Source organism: Plectropomus leopardus, chromosome 18 (assembly GCF_026936395.1).
Source record: "Plectropomus leopardus strain MGB_pleo_1.0 chromosome 18, ASM2693639v1, whole genome shotgun sequence".
Lineage (NCBI taxonomy): Eukaryota > Metazoa > Chordata > Actinopteri > Perciformes > Serranidae > Plectropomus > Plectropomus leopardus.
Window position 1 is genome coordinate 27,217,646 of NC_142193.1, and position 22,594 is coordinate 27,240,239.

At 40.9% G+C, this 22,594-nt stretch overlaps 2 protein-coding genes and 1 long non-coding RNA gene across 3 annotated transcripts in view; all 3 read left to right on the forward strand.

Moving 5' to 3' along the window:
• The first annotated feature begins 306 nt into the window (after positions 1-306).
• Positions 307-5,049, forward strand: actb2 (actin, beta 2). The gene is made up of 6 exons (XM_042505881.2): positions 307-460; positions 1,912-2,041; positions 2,787-3,026; positions 3,414-3,852; positions 3,958-4,139; positions 4,234-5,049. The coding sequence occupies exons 2-6, from the start codon at positions 1,919-1,921 to the stop codon at positions 4,375-4,377; spliced, it is 1,128 nt and encodes a 375-aa protein (XP_042361815.1). The 5' UTR covers positions 307-460; positions 1,912-1,918; the 3' UTR covers positions 4,378-5,049.
• Positions 5,050-10,829: 5,780 nt separating this feature from the next.
• LOC121956154 (uncharacterized) lies at positions 10,830-20,663 on the forward strand. The gene is made up of 3 exons (XR_006106677.2): positions 10,830-11,098; positions 13,842-13,956; positions 20,157-20,663. It is a non-coding gene; the product is annotated as an uncharacterized LOC121956154 (long non-coding RNA).
• Positions 20,664-21,581: 918 nt separating this feature from the next.
• Positions 21,582-22,594, forward strand: part of tnrc18 (trinucleotide repeat containing 18) — a 75,461-nt gene continuing 74,448 nt past the window's right edge. Inside the window, exon 1 of the mRNA XM_088069538.1 lies at positions 21,582-21,733. The gene's annotated coding sequence lies outside the window, so the exon portion shown is untranslated. The remainder of the gene's footprint in view (positions 21,734-22,594) is intronic.

A 22,594-nucleotide genomic window follows, 5' to 3' on the forward strand; every position in this document is an offset into this window, starting at 1 on the left:
AGGAGTCCTCGTGCTGAGCTCTGTCAGTGTGCCAAACGGCTCCGAGCAGGTGCAGGAGAGACATTTTCACACTAACACAAGCTTAAACATCATTTCACCTGTACATAAAACACTATATCAAGAGATTAGGCTTTACTAGGCCTCACAACATCAATCCCTTCCCTTTTATTTTCTCCAATCCTTTGCTATTATCGCCTCCCTCTCTCTCTCTCCCTCAAATCGCGAGCCCCCAGTGCACCACAGTGTGCACGCGACGTGCCCCAGTGCATGACGCTGGACCAATCAGAGCGCGCCATTCCGAAAGTTTACCTTTTATGGCTCGAGCCGGGCAGCTGACGCGGTATAAAAAACATGCGCCCACAGCTAACGGATTCACTCTGAGCGCCGTCACACGCAGCTTGTGCGGGATATCATTTGCCTGAAACCGGTTCCCTTAAAGCGAAAAGCCCCCCACCCAAAGGTAAGAAGACACGAGCCTGCACTTGTGTGTTTAATTTCAGAATCATATTTTAACGAAACAGCTAGTTGTTTTGTGTTTTTCAAAGGTAGAAAGTCATTTTGAATGTAAAAGATGGAAGTGACCACGAGGTTCTTTGTCCTGTCATACATGAACTGCACCGCTAATTTAACTCAATGATTTTAAAAAAGTAATCCTAAAAGAAACCAGTGTTTGTGTCCGCTTGTGTTGAAGTATGCCGTGGTGATTGCAAGAGACCGCTAAACTTGTGCAACTCACAGGTGCTTTTGGGTGCACCGTTAGCCGGCTTATAATTAACGTCGCCCTGTAAGATAACGGTCCTGCTTCAGCCTGGGTTTTTTCCATCGTGTAGTTGAGCAACATTTGCAGTTTTCCTGGCTCGCCTCTCCTCCCTCAGCAGGGCTCTGTGAAAGAGGCTTTTGAGTTGAGGTCGTCTGGATCCCGGCTGCTCCCTTTGTGCGCCCGATGCGGCGGGGTGTGACCTACTTTAGCATATTAGCTTAGCCGCATCATGCTAACACCGCCCTTCAGACTTGCAACTGTGGCGATTTTAATCTAGATTACTTTTTCATGGTCGCTTTTGTCCACTCACCAGGCGTACTAGACTTCACTTTATAATCTTAATATTTGCATTTATAAGGGTTTATATGAATGGAGAAAAAAGGACAGGAAAAATAGGCCCTGCAATAAAGCAGAAAAAAAAGCTTAATTGCTTAATTGAATAAACATGTCTTGCAAGGAATTCCGGTGTAGCCGGTTATGCACAAGAGGAAAATGACAAATCATCCACCCTTATAAAATAAAAGGCGTGGCTTTCAGGAAATGGAGCATCAGTCAAAGGCTTGTGACCCATTCATGAGTCAACATGAGTTCATTATGCAACTTGATTTTTTTTTTTTTTTTTCTTAAACTAAATTATTTAAAGGTAGTTACACTTTTTTAAAAAAAAAAAAATGTTGAATTGACGGTGAGGGTGTTTGCAGCCGCGTGTCAGATGGACAGCATGCGATGAATGAAGCAGTATGACGCAGTGATATTGAAGTGAAAAATCTGCCGGGTATCAAAAACCATTAATGTGAAGGGCAGCGGAAGCAGGTAGCTGTCGTGATGCGGAGGGAGTGGTCGCGCGGTGCCGACTCTGATACTGTCGAACGTTCTTTCTCGCGCTCTGCTGTGTCGCTCTGGCCGCGCGCCATGGCGCCGGTAGCCGCAAAGCTGCTCAAAACCGAAGCATGTCCTTATATGGTAATAACAGAATGCAGCGCCACTTCCTTTTGTCTCGCTCGGTCGGAATGTGGGGCACGAGCTCCACCCAGCGGCTAATCTCGCGCACTGCCGCGAGTTAGTTAACAGGAAGTTAATCGGGCAGGAGCTGTTTGGAGGCGGATGTGAGATTAACCGTCACGTTGTTTGTTTTTTTTTCATCTTTACAGTTCAGCCATGGAAGATGAAATCGCCGCACTGGTTGTTGACAACGGATCCGGTATGTGCAAAGCCGGATTCGCCGGAGACGACGCCCCTCGTGCTGTCTTTCCCTCCATCGTCGGTCGCCCCAGGCATCAGGTGAGTGAGTGATCTCACCAAGAGTCAAAATGAGTTTGAATGAGTGTTACAGGTTTATGATGGATTTAAACGCACATGTTTACAGTATCAGTTTAATAACAATTTCAAAATAAAATGATTTAATTTTTTAAATCCCAGTTTAAAATGGTTTATGTTTAGCTTAAATGCTATTCAGTTAACAAAGTTTTACATCAGCTAGACAACTTTTATATCATGCGGCCATAAATGTGCGAAGATGGCGAGGAAGAAATGATTACAAAATTACAGAAAATTGATTTTATAAAATCAAGACTTTGAAGAAAATCGCTTTGATTTTTAATAACTTTGTAACATTATTTTGAGTTTGTTTTTCCTTAGACATTTTTGCACTTTAAAAAAATTAAATCTTAAATTCTTGCACATTTCTTACCAAGTTGCTCATTGCCTTTTTTCCTTTTTTTTAAATAAAGTAAACACATTACTCAGGATTCAGAGTTTAAATACTTGTGAAAGGCACCTGAAGGCAGCACAAGGTTTAAATATTTAAAGTACTACGCTGCCAACAACACATATATTCTAACATTATGCAATGCTAGCTCTTATGCTAATATTAAACCACTGTATCTCTCACACAAAAGTACACGTAGTAAAGATGTGTACCTGTAACTACACACGATATGCTCCACATATCTCCATGTTTGAGTACAGAATTACATATTTGAAGTTTCCGTGCAGAGTGTGTAACGGTGTGTGATGTCTCGTCCAGGGAGTGATGGTGGGTATGGGCCAGAAGGACAGCTACGTTGGTGATGAAGCCCAGAGCAAGAGGGGTATCCTGACCCTGAAGTACCCCATTGAGCACGGTATCGTGACCAACTGGGACGACATGGAGAAGATCTGGCATCACACCTTCTACAACGAGCTGAGAGTTGCCCCTGAGGAGCACCCAGTCCTGCTCACAGAGGCCCCCCTGAACCCCAAAGCCAACAGGGAGAAGATGACCCAGGTACACACCCTAAAAACAGCGTAACAGTTAGACATTAAGGTGTAAAAGTAGATGTCTCATTTCCTCCTCGGTCTCCCTCTCCGGACCGTTCTCACCCGCTCCTTCCTCCCCCTCTCCTCCAGGACGTCTCTCCTATAAGATGATCTATCATCAACAGGTCTCCTGACTGTGTGTCTTTACCTGCACTTGTGTCTAGCTGAGTCAGTAGATCAGCACCTAATAGACATCTGACCTGCACAAGTGTGAAGGAATGACTTTCTGCACTTTTTTTCCTCTACTAACGTCCGCGTTAGCCTCACATTAATGCATGTAGTGAGTGCAGTGGCCACGGAAGCTCGACGCGTCCTGCCGTGAGTGAGCGCGCTAACGCGTTTTCTCTTTTCACAGATCATGTTCGAGACCTTCAACACCCCCGCCATGTACGTTGCCATCCAGGCCGTGCTGTCCCTGTACGCCTCTGGTCGTACCACTGGTATTGTCATGGACTCCGGTGATGGTGTGACCCACACAGTGCCCATCTACGAGGGCTACGCCCTGCCCCACGCCATCCTGCGTCTGGACTTGGCCGGCCGCGACCTCACAGACTACCTCATGAAGATCCTGACAGAGCGCGGCTACTCTTTCACCACCACAGCCGAGAGGGAAATCGTGCGTGACATCAAGGAGAAGCTGTGCTACGTCGCCCTGGACTTCGAGCAGGAGATGGGCACCGCCGCCTCCTCCTCCTCCCTGGAGAAGAGCTACGAGCTGCCTGACGGACAGGTCATCACCATCGGCAACGAGAGGTTCCGTTGCCCAGAGGCCCTCTTCCAGCCTTCCTTCCTCGGTATGTCCTCGAACAAAACTTGCACCACACGCTAAAAACGTGCTAAACCGCTCTGGTTACGCCGAAGTTCAACTTCCTGACGAGTGTTTCTGTTTGTGCTCTCAGGTATGGAGTCCTGCGGTATCCACGAGACCACCTACAACAGCATCATGAAGTGCGACGTCGACATCCGTAAGGACCTGTACGCCAACACCGTGCTGTCTGGAGGTACCACCATGTACCCCGGCATCGCCGACAGGATGCAGAAGGAGATCACAGCCCTGGCCCCATCCACCATGAAGATCAAGGTGAGCCCCGGAGTCCAGAGTCGCGTTTTTGTCTGTCCGATAAGTGAAATGCGTAAGTTTGAACAACGCTAATCGTCTCCTCCTCTCCCTGCAGATCATCGCCCCACCAGAGCGTAAATACTCTGTCTGGATCGGAGGCTCCATCCTGGCCTCCCTGTCCACCTTCCAGCAGATGTGGATCAGCAAGCAGGAGTACGATGAGTCCGGCCCCTCCATCGTCCACCGCAAATGCTTCTAAACAGACTGTTCCTCCTCCCCCTCCCCGACCAAACGCCCGACAACTTCAGCTCTGTGCAAAACAACCACACACCACACATTTCTCATACACACTCAGGCGCAGAGCCTAGATGACCAACTCATTGGCATGGCTTCAGTTATTTTTGGCGCTTGACTCAGGATTTTAAAAAACTGGAACGATGAAGGAGACCGTAATGTTTTTGGCTAGGTTATTAAAAAAAAAAAGCACCCCAGGATTCTGCAGTTGCATCTGGGGACTTAAAAAATGTACATTTTGTTTTTCTTTTGAGTCATTCCAAATGTTTGTTAACTGCATTGTTCAGACACATGATTCCAAATGTTAACTGCATTGTTCAGACACGTATTCGCCTCTGTGAAGGCTGCCCAGTGGTTGGCGCATACTTAAACATGGTTGTAGTATCGCTTGTATGTAAATTATGTCTGGGTTTTTTGTACTTTCAGCCTTAAAAATATCTTGGTCCTGTTAATTTTTTTGTTTTTGTTATGCAAAACCCAATCGTGACCTCTTCTTCCCCCTGTTGGAGGTTTCATCCCCGGGGTGGTGGGGCAAGGGGTCTCGACGTGATGGGGTAACATGGGGTGCCAGACCGGTGGGGCCAACCTGTACACTGACTAAACAATCCCAATAAAGTGCACATGTGTTCCGACATGACGTCTGACTCTCGTCTTTTATTTGAGGTGAATGTGACTTTAAAGTGTTCAGCTGCTGAGGCTGCATAGAAACATGTTAAAGCAGGATGTGGTTCATAGTTTACCTGTAAAATTCAATTACTGTAAATTAGGCCTAACAGGAGTTTGATGGCTAAAACACATTTGTCTTGTCCAATTTCATTTTTTTATCAAGCGGTGTTTTAAAGCTACAGTGAACCTCATTCTGTCTTTTACCTGCATGTTTGCAAAATATAGTGAAACCAGCAATCTTACATTAAACTTACTGCTGCATGGGACCAACATTTTCAGACACACTAACCTTTAGAATCAAATGCTTGAACAAAAGATGAACGGTTTAATGAACAAGATTTGTCCCAAAATCAGTTATATTTCATTAATTTAAATTTCTTACAGCATTAAATTATGTATTTTCTTATTTACGCATCTTTCATTTCCCTGATATCTTATTTGTGTTGTGATTATTCACAGAAGATTGGAATAGCTAGTATTTAAAGCAGGTCTTATTTTACAAACTAACTTTGTCTCATCACATGGAGACACAAAAACTACTAAATAAAGAAGTATAACTGTGAGTAAATAAGTGAGATCTTAATACTGATACCTGTAAGTACTCCAGAAAATCACTGAGTAAATACAAACATCAGAAGTCATTGAAAGAAATGGATTTTGTTTATATTTGATGTAAACACTCTGGTGTCTGAGCTCCGACAGTCTTGGCGTGAAAAGATGAATTTCACAGCCCTTTAGTACATCGCAGAGTTTCCAATTTAATCTTACGGCAGCGTGAACCACAGCATCTTTGAAATGCGTCACCATATATGAAAATAACTTAAGTACATGATTCAATAACTAGTTCAAACACAGTATATAGTCGTCAGGTGGCCGTTTAAATACATTAAATCTCTGTAGCTCTTTTTGGAAGTGAACTTCTTTGGGCCATGTTGTTTAGGTGGATAATTACTAACCACATATACAAATTATTCTCATGTTTTTTACCAAACGGCACTTTGCAACAGCTCAACAATCCACAATTTAATCACAATCACCTTTTTTTGGCTAAAATCACTGAATTTAAATACTGAATTTTCTCTAGAAATAAAGTATTTTCCTAATTCCAGCCCAGCAATCGTTCCCTGTTCTCTCCTTTTAACCCTGTGAAACCTCAGCAAATTGACTTTATTTCTTCCAAAAACAAGGGGAACTTAAGAAATGACCCCCAAACAAGTACCAAACATATAAAAATAACAAGGAAATTACCTAAACATGAGAGGAGTGGTGGTGATAATTAATCAAAAATCAGGAAAACTAATATTCAACATATAATTATGATCACTGCAAATAAAATCTCACAGAGTTTTTTTTAGCTTTTTTAAAAGTAACTTTCCAAATGTAATTTCCTGCAGTTTACGGAACAGTTCTTGCCAATTTGCTCATTGCCTTTTCCTGCATGTTTTCAAAAGAAAGCAAACCATTCCCTCAGATTTTGAAGGTTTAAATACTTGTGAAGGCATCTGAGCAGGAAAGTGATGTCAGTCCAGGTTTTAAAGGGTTAAACTCATCCCCAGGCTGACTGGGGGATACTTAACCTGCCCGAGGCCCCGACTGAAACACAGCCACGCTTCAATCACTTCAGTTTTACCAACAAAATGAGATTACAGGCTCAAATTGAGATTTTTTTTAAAGATATTTTTCCTGTAAGCGTTAAAGGGGGAGAGACGACGCACAGTTTGGATTTCGTTTAAATATCTGCTCGTTTGGTAAGTTTTGGTGCAGTTTTGATGTAGTCTCTAAAACTGGAAGAAACTATAGTTAAACCTTCAGGACGTCCAGGAGCAGACAGGACAGCTGAGCCCGTCCTGCGCAGCGCTTATTGCCTCACTTCTTCAGAGTTACAGCTCCAGCGGTGAGGAGATGTCGTATTTTTACCTGAAACATAATGAAATAACCTCCAGTTTTAGCTCAGCAGTCTGTGGGAGTTCGGCTAAAGGGCAGGTGACAGGTCATTGTTTTGAGGTGTGTTTGCAAAACGTGGGACGACCCCAAACATCCTTATTTAACAACGCTTCACCCGTCTCTGTTTTACTGAACTCTGATGCAACCGAGTTTTGGAATAGCAGCAGAGGATGTGTTGATATCAGATTAAATGCTGTCGGTTTTGTCAGAAAAGTGTACGAAAGTTTACTAATGAACAAATGATTCAGACTCAGGCTGAGCAGGATCATTTTTTAAATAGTTTGGCGTGAGAGTGCCACATGGAGGAGCATTACACACACGAGAAGTATCTGGATGTGTAATACCTCAGAGGATGTGTTTGATTATTGAACTGAAATGTCAGGCCTACACCAATCAGAAAGAAATTTAAAATGACCACAAAGAGAAGCAAAGGAGCTGCAAAGAGACACAAAATAACCACGAGAAGGAGTAAAAATAACCACAAACAGAAACAAAATGACTACAGACAGAAAAATGACACATAATGACTAAAAATGAGTATAAAGAGATACAAAACAACCATCAAGAGAAACAAAATAACTACTAAAAGAGGCAAAACAAGCCCAAGGAGACACACAACTACGAGGAAAAAAGTCACAAAATTAGAAAATTACAAATTAAAAGATACACAAAATGACTATGAAGACATTCAAAACAACCAAAAAGAAACAAAACCACCAACAAGACATAAAATAACTATTACAAGTGACAAAATAACCACAAAGAGACAAAATCACACCCAGACACTGAAAATTGCTAAAAAAAACAAACAAAAAAAACCAAAACAACCATAAAGAGACACAAAATAACGACTGAAAGAAGCAAAACAAGCCCAAAGAGACACAAAATAAACAAAAAAGACACAAAATGACATCAAGAGACTCAAAATTACTCTAAATAGATGCAGAACAACCATCAAGAGAAACAAAATAACTTATAAAAGAGGAAAAACAAGCACAAAGAGACACAAATTAACCAGAAAAAGACACAAAATGACGGCATGTCTGCGCCCATCATTTCCTCATCTGCTCATCATCGGTCTCGAGTCCGCGGTCACGATCACCGATCAGAGCTGAGCACATATTTTTCTCATTGACTTTATTGCAAATATAAATATAGTGCATTTTCTGTCTCATGTGGTCATTTCATTAAATATAACGTAAATCTGTCTTTCGTGAATCCGGGCAGCAGAGTTTTTAAGGACGCAGCTCGTGCAGTTTTTGCTGAGATTTGTGCTGCGGCTGAAACCATCTCTGCGTCTGATCTGTTTACATGGATCCGGATCTGCTGCTGCGGGTCCAGGCTGACCTACTTCCTGCAGTGTTACCTGGCTCAGCTGACCTGAGTGTGAAATTAAGAATTGAAGGCTCAGGACAGCTGAGAGGGCGGATCATATCGAGGTCAGGCCGTCACACGTGGAAAGAAGTCAGATCAGTAAATTATTGTCACGCGGAGCCTTTTTTCCCAGCCCGCAGGCGTCTCACCGTGACGTCATTTACCGTCGCGCGCTCCTCGTGGGATCATGAGGTTTTTTATCAACTAGAAATGCTTTGATGGTGACGATGAGTAACTCAGGATGTTGGGAATTAGATTTTTTTTTTTAATAAACAGCTCTATTTGGATGTTTTTAATGCACTGCGGTGTTGTGTATTCTCTGTTGGATGTAAATTGTTGCAAAAATAACCACAAAGAAATTCAAAATGACCACATTAAGACACAAAATTAACAACAATAAAGAAAAATTGCTTCAAAGAGACACAAAATCATTATAAAGACATTTAAAACAATCATAGACATTAAAAAAAAATATACTGCAAGGGACATTACTACTTTAAAGAGACCCAAAATTACTACAAAGAGACTCAGAACAACCAAAAAAGACACAAAAATACATCAAGAGACTCAAAATTACAAAAAAAAAGGAAAATCTCCAAGTAAGAGAAGTAGAAGTAAGTAATCTGGGCAATATACTTAAAGTATTAAAAGTAAAAGTACTAAAAGCACTGTTATTCTTCCATATATTATATAATTAGATTCATTCATTATGTAAAAGCATAATCTAATTGTTGAGGGGTATTTTTTTTTTTTTTTTAGATGGATGTGTTTTGCTTCAAACTGCAACTTCTGATTATTTTTATTAATTGTAAAGCAGCAAATCTTTGCATCATTTTAAAAACATTAATATATTCTGAAGGATATAATAATTTTTAAAATCAATGTTGAAAAATAATTATTTTTTAGATAATAACATAAAATAAATAATAATATATTTATGAAATATATATTTTATTTATATATAATAATAATATATTTTATGAAATTTCAATTAAAAAATCTGATTGCATGACTTAAACAATTATCAAAATTGTTGCTAATTAATTTTAGATTAGTCCACTTACTGTTTTAGCTGTATTTTGTGCAAAAATTAAATCAGTAAAGTAAGTGAGGTTGTTAGAGAAATGTATTGAAGTGCAATATTTGCTTCTGAAATTTACTGAAGTAAAAAGGCAGAAGAAAATACTAAAGTGTAAGTACTGCAAATGTGTACTGTAGCACTGCACTTGAGTAAATATACTTAGTTACACCCCGTCAGAGAGCATGGACAGATAGTTTTGAGTGTTGAGCCTCTGCGCTGTAACAGACCTGATTGTGTGTCTACAGCAGTTTCACACTTCAGACAGCAGATGGCAGCAAAGATCCATTTTTTTTTTTTCATTTATACCCAAAAAAGGGGTGTGACTGCTGCATGCTGCCATCATTTTCTCTGCATCTCAACACTTTGACTCATATTAAAGCTCACACACAGAGCTGGATCTACGCTGCTCCTGCAGGCTTGTGTAATCTTGTAATCTTTGATAATAATGTGAATGAGGTTGAATGTGTTAGGAGACGGGAGTGTGTGTGTGTGTGTGTGTGTGTGTGTGTGTGTGTGTGTGTGCAGCAGTAACAGCGAGGATGGATGAAAGATGGAGTGAGCCGCTATAGTAGCTGAGCTTGTGTGTGTTTTAAACCATCTTTCACAGAATGAAAAGATCCTCTGCTGACACAAACACATTTCCTGCCCACATCCAAAAACAGATCTGCATATTTCAGAGAGGACACGCGGGTGAGATGGATGGCGCGGCCCCGCCCTCGTGCTGCCGTGCATCATATATCCTGTTTCTGTGTGTGACACCACTGTCATGCTGCATCCATTCGTCAGGCTGTCCCAGTTTCACACTGGGCTGTAAGGAGGCATTTGGTGATCTACGATGAGCCTGCGGGGGCTGTTTGAGGGGACGCCCGCGCACATGCATGATGTGAATTCATACATGCATGCATAAAGTCAGCTCGCATACAGGCTGCCTCGCTGCATACACATTAAAGATCAAGTGTGCTTGCTATTGGAAATGTATTCCTTCTCGCTGCAGCCCCCCGCCTGTGATTCTGCTGAGACTGCTTCCCTCTGATATCCTTTTATTGCCACGCCAGCAAAACACTGGCAGGGAGGCTTGGCATGTGTGTGTGTAGTGTACTGTGTGTGTGACTGAGCGCAGCTACACTTTATTCTGCTGTGCTTGTCGGGGTTGTGTGTGCAGGTGTGAGCGCTGCAGGTGTTTGTGAATGAGGCACTCCAGAGACGGCGCAGAGGGGGACCAATTTGTCAGAAAATGAGGCTTGCTGTGTTCCTCCATTTACTTCAGCTGTGCAGCTTTACTGCAGCTCGACCGGTCGAGGTCACCGATGCACACGCAGGTGTCATCATCATCCAGCAGGTGGGGCTGCTGCGCTGCATGAGCGTGTTTGGCGTCCAAACTGGGTGAAAGGCAAGAAGAAGGCTAGCACTGCTGACAGAAGGAGGCCAGCAGAGAATAATTGATCATATTCAAACACAGTGGCTCCTGTTTGTGTGTGTCTCTCAGAGATTTGCATTCTGCCGTAGAGCTTCCCCTCCGCAGATATCCCGCTGAATGATATTTAGTGTGACTGACTGACAGCAGCTGGATCCGGTTGTTTCTGTCAGTGAGCCGCTGACTGACGCCAGGCTCTGAAAAACGGTCAGTTGGCTCATTTTGAATCTCTTGTTTTGTGTCTGACTCTCAGTCAAATCAAATATAGTCTGCACAAGATGTTTGCTTTCCACGGTCTTCAGCAGAATTAAAGGCAGGTGCGCAGCTTGTTTTGTTTGGGGGCCACCTCTGCAAAATGACAGGGGGCCAGGGGCCAGGATTTTCTAGTTTCTAGTGTTTTTGTACATTTTTAGAATTTAAGTACACTTCCTGGATTTTAGGATGTTTTGGGGATTTTTTAACATTCTTAGATTTTATGACATTTCTAGTATTTAAATATGTTTATAGGATTTTGGAATGTTTCTTGGATTTCTAGGACATTTTTAGGATTTTAGGATGTTTATAGGACCTAAAAATTGTATGATTTTAAGAGGTTTCTCAGATTTTAGGACATTTCTCAGATCTTGGGATGTTTCTAGGATGTTATGATATTTCTAGGATTTTAGTACCTTTCTAGGATTTTAGGGTGTTTCTAGGACTTTAGGAGGTTTCTAAGACATGAGGACATTTCTAGGGTTTTGGGATGTTTAAAGGATGTTATAAAAATTGTAAGATTTTAGGATGATTTTAGGATTTTAAGAGGTTTCTCAGATTTTAGGACATTTCTCAGATCTTGGGATGTTTCTAGGATGTTATGATATTTGGAGGATTTTAGTACCTTTCTAGGATTTGGGGATGTTTATAGGATTTATAACATTTATAGGATTTTAGCAAATTTCTAGGATTTTAGGGCAAGCTCTTCTGTGATGCTATTTAATGCACTTTGACACCTTGTGTACGCTAAACGTACAAAAACAATTTCCAGTGTGAATCACTTTATTTTTATTGTGAATTAGAAAATGTTTGAGGGTCCAGATTTGGCCTGCGGACCATAAGTTGAATATCACAGAATAAAGGATTTATAGTGGCACTTGATAGCAGATGTAAAAGGAACAGAGAGACAGGCAGTGTCAGGGTTAAAAGGACGTGTGCAGGCATTTTCTATTTTTTCCTTGAGGTTTCAGCAGCCCTGACACATCACCACTGTACATTTACTCAGCAGGAGATGTGTCTGTTGCATCAGTGTTTCCTTACGGTTGTGGCGAAGGCTCGGTGGTTTTTCTTGAGAAAAAGCCCCACCATTTCTCAGCGCTCCAACCGCACAACTCAGGCACAGAAACAGGCACCAAAAATACACACCATGTGCAGTGCAGGCGTGCTGAAGCACCCTGCATGCACAGTTGACAACCCTGCCCCCCTGCCCCCCGCGCCCTGCCCCTCACCATCCCCCAGCCTGGTTTGAAGCAGATGGGAGTCACTCTGCTTTGACTTCCATGCGTGTCCTTGTCCTGGTACCATTCTCCGGAAATAATGATGTTTATTTTGATTTGATCCAAATAGAATTTAAACTGCAGCCTTTTGGCGTTTTAACAATTTGTTTGACAGCGACAGCACTCAGCAATTTACACAAATACAGCAGATGTTGTCTGCTCTAACTACATGTAGATCTTGGACTTGGTAAGATGTGGTAGGATTTCCAGTGTATTTACTTTATGTGTTGTAATTGTACCCAGTCGCCAGAATAAATGTTGACATTGTACATTTCTGTTAATAAACAATATGTTACATTTGCACATTATTTTGCAGCAGATTTACCGAAACTTCATGTCTCAAAAATGCTGTAGTTATCTTAAAACACCCACGTTTGGTGGCACAATCCCAGCTAGAAACAAAACAAGATATTGCCAAAAAAACACCTGCTTATGGTGGCACAATTTCCTGTTGAGAAGCAGCATTGTCATCAAACAAAACCTCAGCTGAAAATGCAGCTGAGTCTCTGTTAAAAATAACTGCATTTAGTGGCACAATTCCAGCTGTAAATGATGTGATGTCTCAGTAAAAAACACTCGCTTTTAGTGGCACAATCACATCTAGAAATACAACAATATAACTGTAAAATACAAATACTTTTGATGACACAATACTGGCTAGAAACTAAAGTGTATCGGCAATTGGTGGCATGTCTTGATAAACAACACCCACTTTTGGTGACTCGATCCGGCCTAGAAATGCAACAATGTATTAGTGAAAAACCACTTTTAAGTGGCATGTTTCCCAGTGCAAGTGCAAAGATGTCTTGATGAACAACACCCAGTTTTGGATGCATGAACCCGTAGAAACACAGCGACGACTCAGTACATAAACACCCGTGTTTGGTGACATGCTGAAATGCAGCTACGGGTCATTAAAAATCAACCGTGTTGGTGTTTGTTGGTCTTAAACAGCGGTCTGCAGCTTGGCAAGCATCCTGCCGCTTAAAACCAACCATCCCCTCAACCTCCCAGTGACAAGCTCAGCTCATTTTCATGCAATCAGAACTACATCACCTGGAAACGTTTATATTATACGTATGAAATGTGCAAATATAACGTATTTGTTTGCAGAAACCTCAGATGCCGACATTTCTTCTGGGGACTGGACTGCTTCTGCTGCATGTGTGGCAGCTCAGTCCTAATAAATTAATAAACTCACATCTATGTAATGTATGAGAAGCACATACACATACATGCGTGCATTTCACTATTTCTGCACACTGCAACATCCAAACATTTGAAGTACAGCTAAAATGATTGAATCAACCACTGAAACCTAAAATGAAAATGAATATTTGTGTTGACAGATAATCTTGTGTGAATGAACAGTGTGTGGATTTTCTTTGTGCACTCATGTAATCTACCTCTACATGTTTCAGGGTGGTGTGCGTGTGGCCGGCCGGCTGTTTGTCCTCCAGCAGAGACCTCCTCACCCTCCCTCCCCCCCTCCAGTCCACCATAAAACCCTGCAAGCCACTGTCTGATGATTGACAGGTACCCCATGAGAGCTGTGTGTGTGTGTGTGTGTGTGTGTGTGTATGTGTGTGTCTCAAGTGGGGGGTTGGTGTGTGTGCTGATGTCAGTCATCTCAGACTCAGTGGCATGTTTACCGCATATATACATACTCTGTGTGTGTGTGTGTATTTGTTTGTTTCATTCAATCAGAAAACATGACACTGCAATTAGCCTCCCTCACGTTCATGTAGCTGCTTTGTGTTGCTGCAGTGAAGCCGCAGCACAAGTCGCTCTGATAACAACACAGTGCTCATGTCAGGCGTGAGACAAGGTATGATGAATGATTTAGCACTTTGGACATGCAGGTGCTACGTGTGTGTGTGTGTGTGCGTGCGCGTGTGCACTGGTGTGTAAAAGCATATTGGGAGGGGTCACATAAAATATCTGGACTGTTTATTCCTGCTTTTCCTTTGTCCAGTTATAAAAATATTGTATAAAATATAAATTTAACCCTTTAAACTTGATTTCTTTCAGAAACATAAGTTACAAATTACAGGTTACAAAAAATTTAGTGGAATATATATATATATTAGTTCATGTTAAAAATAACAACAAAAATAATAAATAATAACAAGTAAGAAATCACCAAAAAAGGAAAGAAAAAAGGTTTTAAAAAGGTTAAAAATTAGATTATATTAACATAAAAAAAATAGATTAATTAATTAATTATGAGGATAAAATAGGTAATAATAATAATAATAATACTTTTCTGGACATTTTACCCTTTTTAAAACAATTTTGTTATTGTTATTCATATCTAATAGTCTTTCGCTCTCTCTTTTTAAAAGCTAATTTCAGGGTAATAATCGTGTCTTTTTACCCTAACTTAATTTGGACATCTCTTGCCAAGTTGCTCATTGCCTTTTCAGCCATGTTTTCAAAAGAAGTCAAATCAATTTGCTCGGGTTTCAAAGGTTTCAATGAGTGTGAAAGGTGTTTAAATGCAACACAAGAGAGCTGATGTCGTTCCAGGTTCAAAGGGTTAATGTGATCATAAATTCAGACTTTATTATAACCCCCAAGCCCTGACTGCTAACTGAATACTGTAAAAATAAACTATTTTTGTTCTGTTTTATCTTAAAAAAAAGTGTCATGGCTGCCATAAAGCTGACTGAATTTGAGAAGACACGGTACCTCAGACTGTCTCCTCAAATTCACTCAACTTAAAATGTGAATGCAACCGAGTTTTTGAGTTGAAACAAATAGTTAATTTTTACAGTGAAGTGCTGTGTCTGAGGGCCGGTGCTTGTGCAGGGGGACATCTTTCCGTGTTTATTTATTTATGTATTTCTTTTGCACAGAGGACTGAACCCCCAGCTGAATTAATCAATGCTGTCTCTGCACTGCGTCCCCTGTGGGTTAACGCAACAAACGCCTGGAGAAAAATCAGATAGCCTGGCCGCCAAATAAAATCATTTACCTGATCCCTGAACAGATAGCACAGAATTAACCCAAAACCCCGACAATGATATTTGGACAGCCACGCTGCTGCTGGAGGTTGACAGGAGATGTTGAGACAATGATAAGACGCAAATGACAAGAAAGAAAAAACGGCCTAAAACTGGAGTCAGGCATAAAAAATGTTCTGGTTCTGTAATCTTTGGTCGGCAGAATAAAAACAATGTTAGGGGGGTGAAAAATTGGCTGTGGTGTGGTATTGACTCAGCAGCGTTTCAGGCTATAAATCATGGTTTTCTGTACTTTTCCACTGTAGAGCCACAGAGAGGACGAGCTCGGGGCTTTCAGTGGGACCAAAGAACCCAGTTGGTGTATAGGCTATAAAAAGACATAATCTACCAAATGGTCCCATCTGCTGCTGCAGTAACGCATCACTGGGATAAGCCTAGAAATAAACAGATCTGTGTTATAACCATTAAATGAGGAAGATGCACATAAACTGCACATTGTTCTTCGCTTCTTGTTAATCTAAGAGCACAATAAAGAATTATGAATAAATCTTTATTGGATGATTCTGGCTGATGGATGCCAGGCTATAAATATCTAGCCACGCTGTCATAAGTTCATTTAACCCCTAGAAACTCAAGCAAATTCATTATATTTCTTTCAAAAATAGGGCTAGAAGGCAATGAGCAACATAAAAAAGGACAAAAAAAATGCAGGAAATTAGTAAAAAGCTACAAAAAAAATTACCCAGAAATAAGCACAAAGAAGGAAAGAAAAATAAAAAAAGATCAAGAAAATTACACAAAAAGGTGCCAGAAAAAATAAATTAAAAATATATATATTTATTTCTAGTTAAAACAGTACAAAAATAGTCTATTTCTTAACTTATACATATTTTTAATATGTAATCATAATGACTACAAAAATAATTTTCTGGACATCTTCTCTCTCTTTTTTCCTCTTACATTTTCTTTTTTTGTAAAAATATTTTACAGGTCTTTTTCTTGTCACCATTTGCTATTTTTTTGCAGTGTGCTGGACATTTCTTGTCAAATTGCTCACTGCCTTCTCCCCCATGTTTACAAAAGAAATCAAACTGATTTGTTGAGGCTTCAAAGGGTTAACATCTTGTGAAAGGTGTCTGAAGGCAGAGAAAAACTGATGTTGATCCAGGTTTCAAAGGGTTAACTGATTATATCTTTTAACTGAAGTTACTATTGAATACTGTGAAAACATTCAGGAGTCAGTGCGTAAAACGTGCATATGATGCTGGACAGGAGTTGTGCGCCGGGAATCATAAATTTAAATAAACTGCACCTCCACTCTTCAACACTGTAAAATCTTACTTAAAATAAGTTGATTTAACTTAAAATAATCCTGGGAAGCAAATCTGACTACAAATCTTAACTTATGTTTACTTTATATCAAAGTGTTAAGTATACTTGAAGTTAAGTCTTATTTATTTAATTTTGTGTGGTTGTTGCAACGTTAAAATGACAAGGCGGTGTACCTTGTTCTTTCTAAGTGTTAGCAACTTCAGTAAACCAAGTTAGTCTGACTTAACTCGATCATCGCAGAGAGGACTTTGCCACTGATTAAGTTAGGAGCTCTGCCAGTTCTGTTGTGTTAACATGTTTAAGAAATATGATGTACAAACATGACTGACTTGCAACCAGCAGAACACAGATATATACACATCACAGTAAACTTTGTTTAAACTTTATTTGTTTACTGAAGTTGCTTAAACTTAGGAAGATTTATTTTATTAAGCTTGTCATTTTTTAGTTTCAACAACTTCACAAAATTAAGTAAATACAACTAAAATTTGAGTAAACTTAACAATTAGATACAACGTAAATATCAGCTAAGAGTAATAGTTACATTAATATACAACTTCAAGGCAATTGATTCCTAATCAAAGTTTTATTAAATCAACCGGGTTTTAGCAACCTGTGCTACATATCTATATTCTGCTGGTTGCAAACTAGTGAGTCAGATTAGTGTTTTTTTTAGACGTTACGAAAACAGAGCTTGGAGATCTTCTAATGTCATCAATGATAAAATCCTTATTGTCGTGACCAAGTTAAATCAGACTAACTTGGTTTATTGAAGTTGCTAACACTTAAACAGAACAAGGTAATTTCACTCCCCATTTTTAAGTGGCAACAAAATTAAGTAAATATAACTCAATTTTAAGTAAACTCAACTTTTAGATATACAGTTAACATCAGCTAAGAGTAGTATTTACATTTAGTTACATTTTTTTTAAGGCAATCAGTTTTTTTTAAAGTAAATTCAACTTGTCAGGTTTTACAGTGAAGAGTGCAATAAAGATTTATGAATTTATCTTTATTGGATGATTTTGGCTGATGGATGTCAGGCTATAAAAAATTAGGATTGTCACATTCTGTCATAAGTTAATTTAACTGACTACATCTTTAAATTGACGTAACTGTTAAAATAAACCAGAAAACGCGCGTAAAATGTTGGATAGATGTTGCGCGCCTTATTTTATTTATTTATTTTTTTCAGGAATTATAACTAATCTCTTTCAAAAATCTAAATAAATACCACGTCGACTCATAACAGCAGCCAAAACCCACCTCAAAGTGCAGATAACCCCCCACGACCGCCGCGGCATCTGACAAGAAAAACAACATCGCGAGGATGAAACCTGCCTCCTGCTCGCGGGGGGAAAGACAGCAACAATAGGGCCCTAATCTAAAGGCATTGTCTGAATTCCCAGTCGGAGCGATTTGGAGAACAAAGGCTGGCTTGGTCCCCTCGGACGGCCCGGGACGGGACATCACTCTGATCTCCGCCTGGTGACTCCCTCCCCGGATCCCGTCGGGGCTGACAGGCGCTGCGAGCAGACGGGTCAGGGCTGCAGCTCTGCGGCCTCGGCGCGGTGCAGAGGTTGTTTTTTGCGTAAAGACGCACGACCGAGGATGTCGCGACCTCATCGAATAACGATATTGCGGAACAATTTCTCCGTTACGGCCGTTTGCATGCGCCCGTATCTGTCCTTCCTGCTCTCCGTCCCCGCTCTGCTGTCTGCCGGAGCGCTTCCTCTCCCTCACCGGAGCGGGTTGCCTTGAAACCGGCCGCAGTGAGGAGGAGGGGCCGCAGGAGAGGAGGGGAGGGGGGTCACATGGGCAGCTTGAAACCGCTTCAGATTTTTTTAATCAACATTTTTTGCAACGATGTAACGCGGAGCGGCTCAGCTCAAAGGAAACTTATGGACGATTAAAAAAAAAAAAGTAAGACAGTGTTGTGCACGAGGCGAAACGAAGGAGGTCATGTTTTTTACAGCCTCAGTTCACACCAAAGGTCGACCCCCCCCCTTCTGAATTTCAGCACTAAATGCCACTTTTTCTCCTCTTCTCATGCAAATCTGTGTGAAACTCCACTGATTATACACAAGGAGACATCCAGTGTTATACTGCTTGTTATAGTCATTTGCATACGAGAGCTTCACTGATGGGTGAGAAATGGTGGAGAATCACAAATATAGCATGGGCACAAATATGCAGAGGGCACGCCACCTCCTCTACACAGACACAAGATACACAGTTTGTTTCTTTGTAGTCGATGTGCATCTTGTTGTGGTTATGGTTTTCTGATAGTCCTTCGGTTGTCTTTGAGGCAATTTTGTGTCTTATTGAGGTAATTTGTTACTCTTTAAAGGAAAATGTGTGTCTCTGACGAAATGTTGTGTCCTGTTGGGTAATGTTGTGTCTTATTGGTGTAATTTTGTGTCTTTTGGGGGTAATTTTGTGTCTTTTTTGGCTGTATTTCCTCACTATGTAGTTGTTTTAAAAGTTGATTTTTGTCCTTTTAACTCTTTGGCCCCCTGGGATTGTGCACGGTTTTCCATCCATGCATGAAGGCAACAACAATAATAATTCATGGCTGACATGACAAAGATACAGGATGCCTTTGACCTGTGAAATGTGCCTGCTGACCAACCATAGTGCTAAGTAATGGCTCACAGTTGAATAGCCTGTTTAACACCAATTAATACATAAAACAGCATTTGATGGAGTGAAGATAAAGGTCTCATCATCCTGCCGCTCAACAAAGTGTAGGCTCCACTTATGGGACACTAAGCTGCACTTTAATGTCAACAATCTTCATGGTGTTTAATGCAAAAAAAGGATTATTGGTATTTTATTGACTTCCTCTCAGCCCTCATTGGTGTTTTTGACTTGCAAGAACAGGCTTAATGTCTGTGCTGATAGGACGTTCACTTTTCTTTATTCCATAAACTAAGGGTGTGGGGTTTTTGGTCAACATTTGGGGGGACACATATAAAACAGGAAGTGTGTCCCTCAAGAAATGTTGAGTGTCAAACTCTTATTTTCTGCAGTGTGGTAGATTTTTATTCACCAGTGTGTGCCTTTTCTGCATCGTTTATGGTGGAACTGTACTTCCATCCTGTTCTCATTCCCACATCATCAAATACTGAAGCTTTGTCGCATCCTTTTGCGTGTGATAACGCCACCAAAGACACCCTTTGGCATTTTTTTTTGATGCACCAGGCTTTCAGCTCACTCCAGTGTAAATCCATTTGCAGCGGTATATGATGGTGGGAGCTGGAAATGAGTACGGGTTGGTGTTTCCTTCCTTCTGTCATGCATAAGTGATTCATATTCTTTCCATTTTATGGTAGATTGCAACTGTTGCTTTGAGGTCTCTCGCCCTTTTTACACAAAATCGTGTGATAGAGTCACTACGAAGTCACTTCATAATGCTACCTTTGTGTTTTTTTGCAGAACCAAACAACACCACCAAACAATGATGCTCCTGTGTGATTTTAGACAGCAAAAGAGGCGTGAAGAATGGGACATGTCAACCTAGGACATCAGCCTCTAGTGTGACATAAAACATCTGTGTCTGCTTTCTAAACAATAACAATGTCATAACATGGCAATAAAAATCATTTATCATCTCTGTTATAGGGTGGTTGAGCTCTGGACCCCCACCGTCCTGCCAATTTGTGGATATTTTCGGCTGCAACTTCTTTTTTGAGTTAGCTACCAAATGCAGCTAGCTGCTTTTTAAACCTCTTGGCGTCGGGTTGAACACTAACATGCTGTCAAAACGTCCCAACCATCCCAACTGTTCCTGCCAGATTACAGGTGGAACAACTCTGTACCCCCGATCTGCAGTCGCTCCATTTCTACAGAATGGCGAGGCGTAATAACAGTGCAATACAAGGTACAAGGTAGATTTATTTGTCTCTTATTTTAAACGTAGTCCTAAAGAATGAAAATAAAATGTGTCCCTAAATCCTGCTACATCTTTTGGCGCTGAAGGAGGACTTTATGAGTGTCACAGCCTGAGGAAAGAAGCTGCTCTGTAGTCTGGTGGTTATAATATTATATTGGTTATAATATTCCCACCTTGAACAGGCAGTGTGAAAGAAGATTATGAGTTGCATTCTATAAAATTGTCAAAATTAAAGTGCTATTTTCAAGTTTTATTAGGGGGGGCGAATGTTCAACATATTAAGGGGAGCACTGCCCCCAAAATATACGCTTATGTATGCATAATAACCATATATGAATAATGACTGACCTATTCTGAGTCATCTTGGGTTTGTAGATGGGAAAACGAGGCCCAAATTGAACTGAATGATTCAATTATAGCAATTAATTTGAAGGGCCTTTAGAAACTGTGAGACTATTATCTCAAGTTTTTGATGTTTGCATCCGAGCTTATTTCGGAGGAGAGCAGGGGTGTTAAGGAAAAGTAAATCACTGACTAATTATCCACTGCTTCCTGGTGAGAAGAAACCGAGGCCCGCACTACATTAAAAAAAACGACTGCTATATTTTTTAAGAGTAACAACGCCCCCATACTTCCCTATCTTTGAGCGTCTATTATAATTAGCGTGGAAATGGGTGGATTGGGGGGGGGGTTGCCTTGAAACTGCCCCCCCACCACCACTACTAAAAAAAAAGAAGCCCAGTGCTTGTTTTGATCACTCAGTCTTGAAGGGAGAGGGGACCTTGAAACGGCTCAACCTCCTTGCTCCATAATTGGTTTTATAGTGCTGGCAACTGGCCAGGATGGGTTTTGTTTTTTATATACTTGAGGTTTGATTGACAGCTCGAGCAGCCAATCAGAGAGCAGCTGAGAGGGCTGGTCCGGGGAGAGGGGGGCGGGGCTTGAAAAACAATGCTGTGTTTCATTGCTGAGGAGTTTACGGACGCGTTAGGGGCTCGCGCTCCCCCCAGTTATCCCCCAGTTTACCTTCGGACGAGCCTGTAATGGACTACTCCAGTTCTCCCAGCAACCTGGACGGATTTTGAGAAACACTTTTAGCTCCTGGTTTTTCAACATTCAAGTAAGCGGCCGTTTTTCTTCTCCTTTTTTATTTTTTATTTTTGGCTTTTTCGTGTTCCTAAAGTGTCTCGCGCGGGTTTAAAACATTCTTTCGAACGTTAATGTTAGTAAAAAAAAAAAAGGGCGCGGAGGTTTTTTAAGCTAACGGCGTTTAGGGTTTTTAACGGCTGTTGTCGGTGTGGAAAAATCGTACTTTCTAGACGTTTCCGCCGAGAAAGTTTTGCGTGTCGTTAATGGAACCGTGAAAAGTTTGAAACGTGGCTGAAATGCGGAGCTCCGCCGCCGCGCAGCGTGGAGCTCGTCCGAGACGGGGACAAGCTAGCTAGCCTCCCGGGTGCATCTCAAAGGTGATTTAAATGAAACATTTTCGGTGTGAACGGAGTTTATTTTCGGTAAAAAACAGGTTTATTGTGATGTTGGAACAAGCTATTCTTCAGATCCCGCCCGCCTGGATATCACGAGTCGATGCTGTGATGTTTGCTTGCAGCCTTTGAAGGTTAACTCGACTTTTGTCTTGTGTTTATCTAAAATCACACAATTCACAACGTTTTACTAGTGTTTATGATCGGACAATATGTGGAAAAATAGTTACACACAAAAAAAACTAATCAAAATTTCACCCTCTTGTTGCCTTTCGGATAGAGTCGCATTTGCTTGTTTTTCTCCTTGAAGTAACTTTTATTTATTTATTTTGTCTCCTAATATCACACATGCACATGTCTGCGAAAGGTGCCTTTTATAATCTGTTTTGCAAAATGATTAAAATCGACATTTTTAGGATATTTAAGACGTATTACTCGGATCGATGCTGATTAAACTGAATATCCGTGGATTTTTCATCAGAAAACACTATTAATATATC

Bases quoted from the DNA above. Each gene is read 5' to 3' on its own strand.
- actb2 (XM_042505881.2), top strand. From the start codon at position 1,919: ATGGAAGATGAAATCGCCGCACTGGTTGTTGACAACGGATCCGGTATG. The intron at 2,042-2,786 runs GTGAGTGAGTGA...TGTCTCGTCCAG, and splicing joins TCGGTCGCCCCAGGCATCAG to GGAGTGATGGTGGGTATGGG. The intron at 3,027-3,413 runs GTACACACCCTA...CTCTTTTCACAG, and splicing joins ACAGGGAGAAGATGACCCAG to ATCATGTTCGAGACCTTCAA.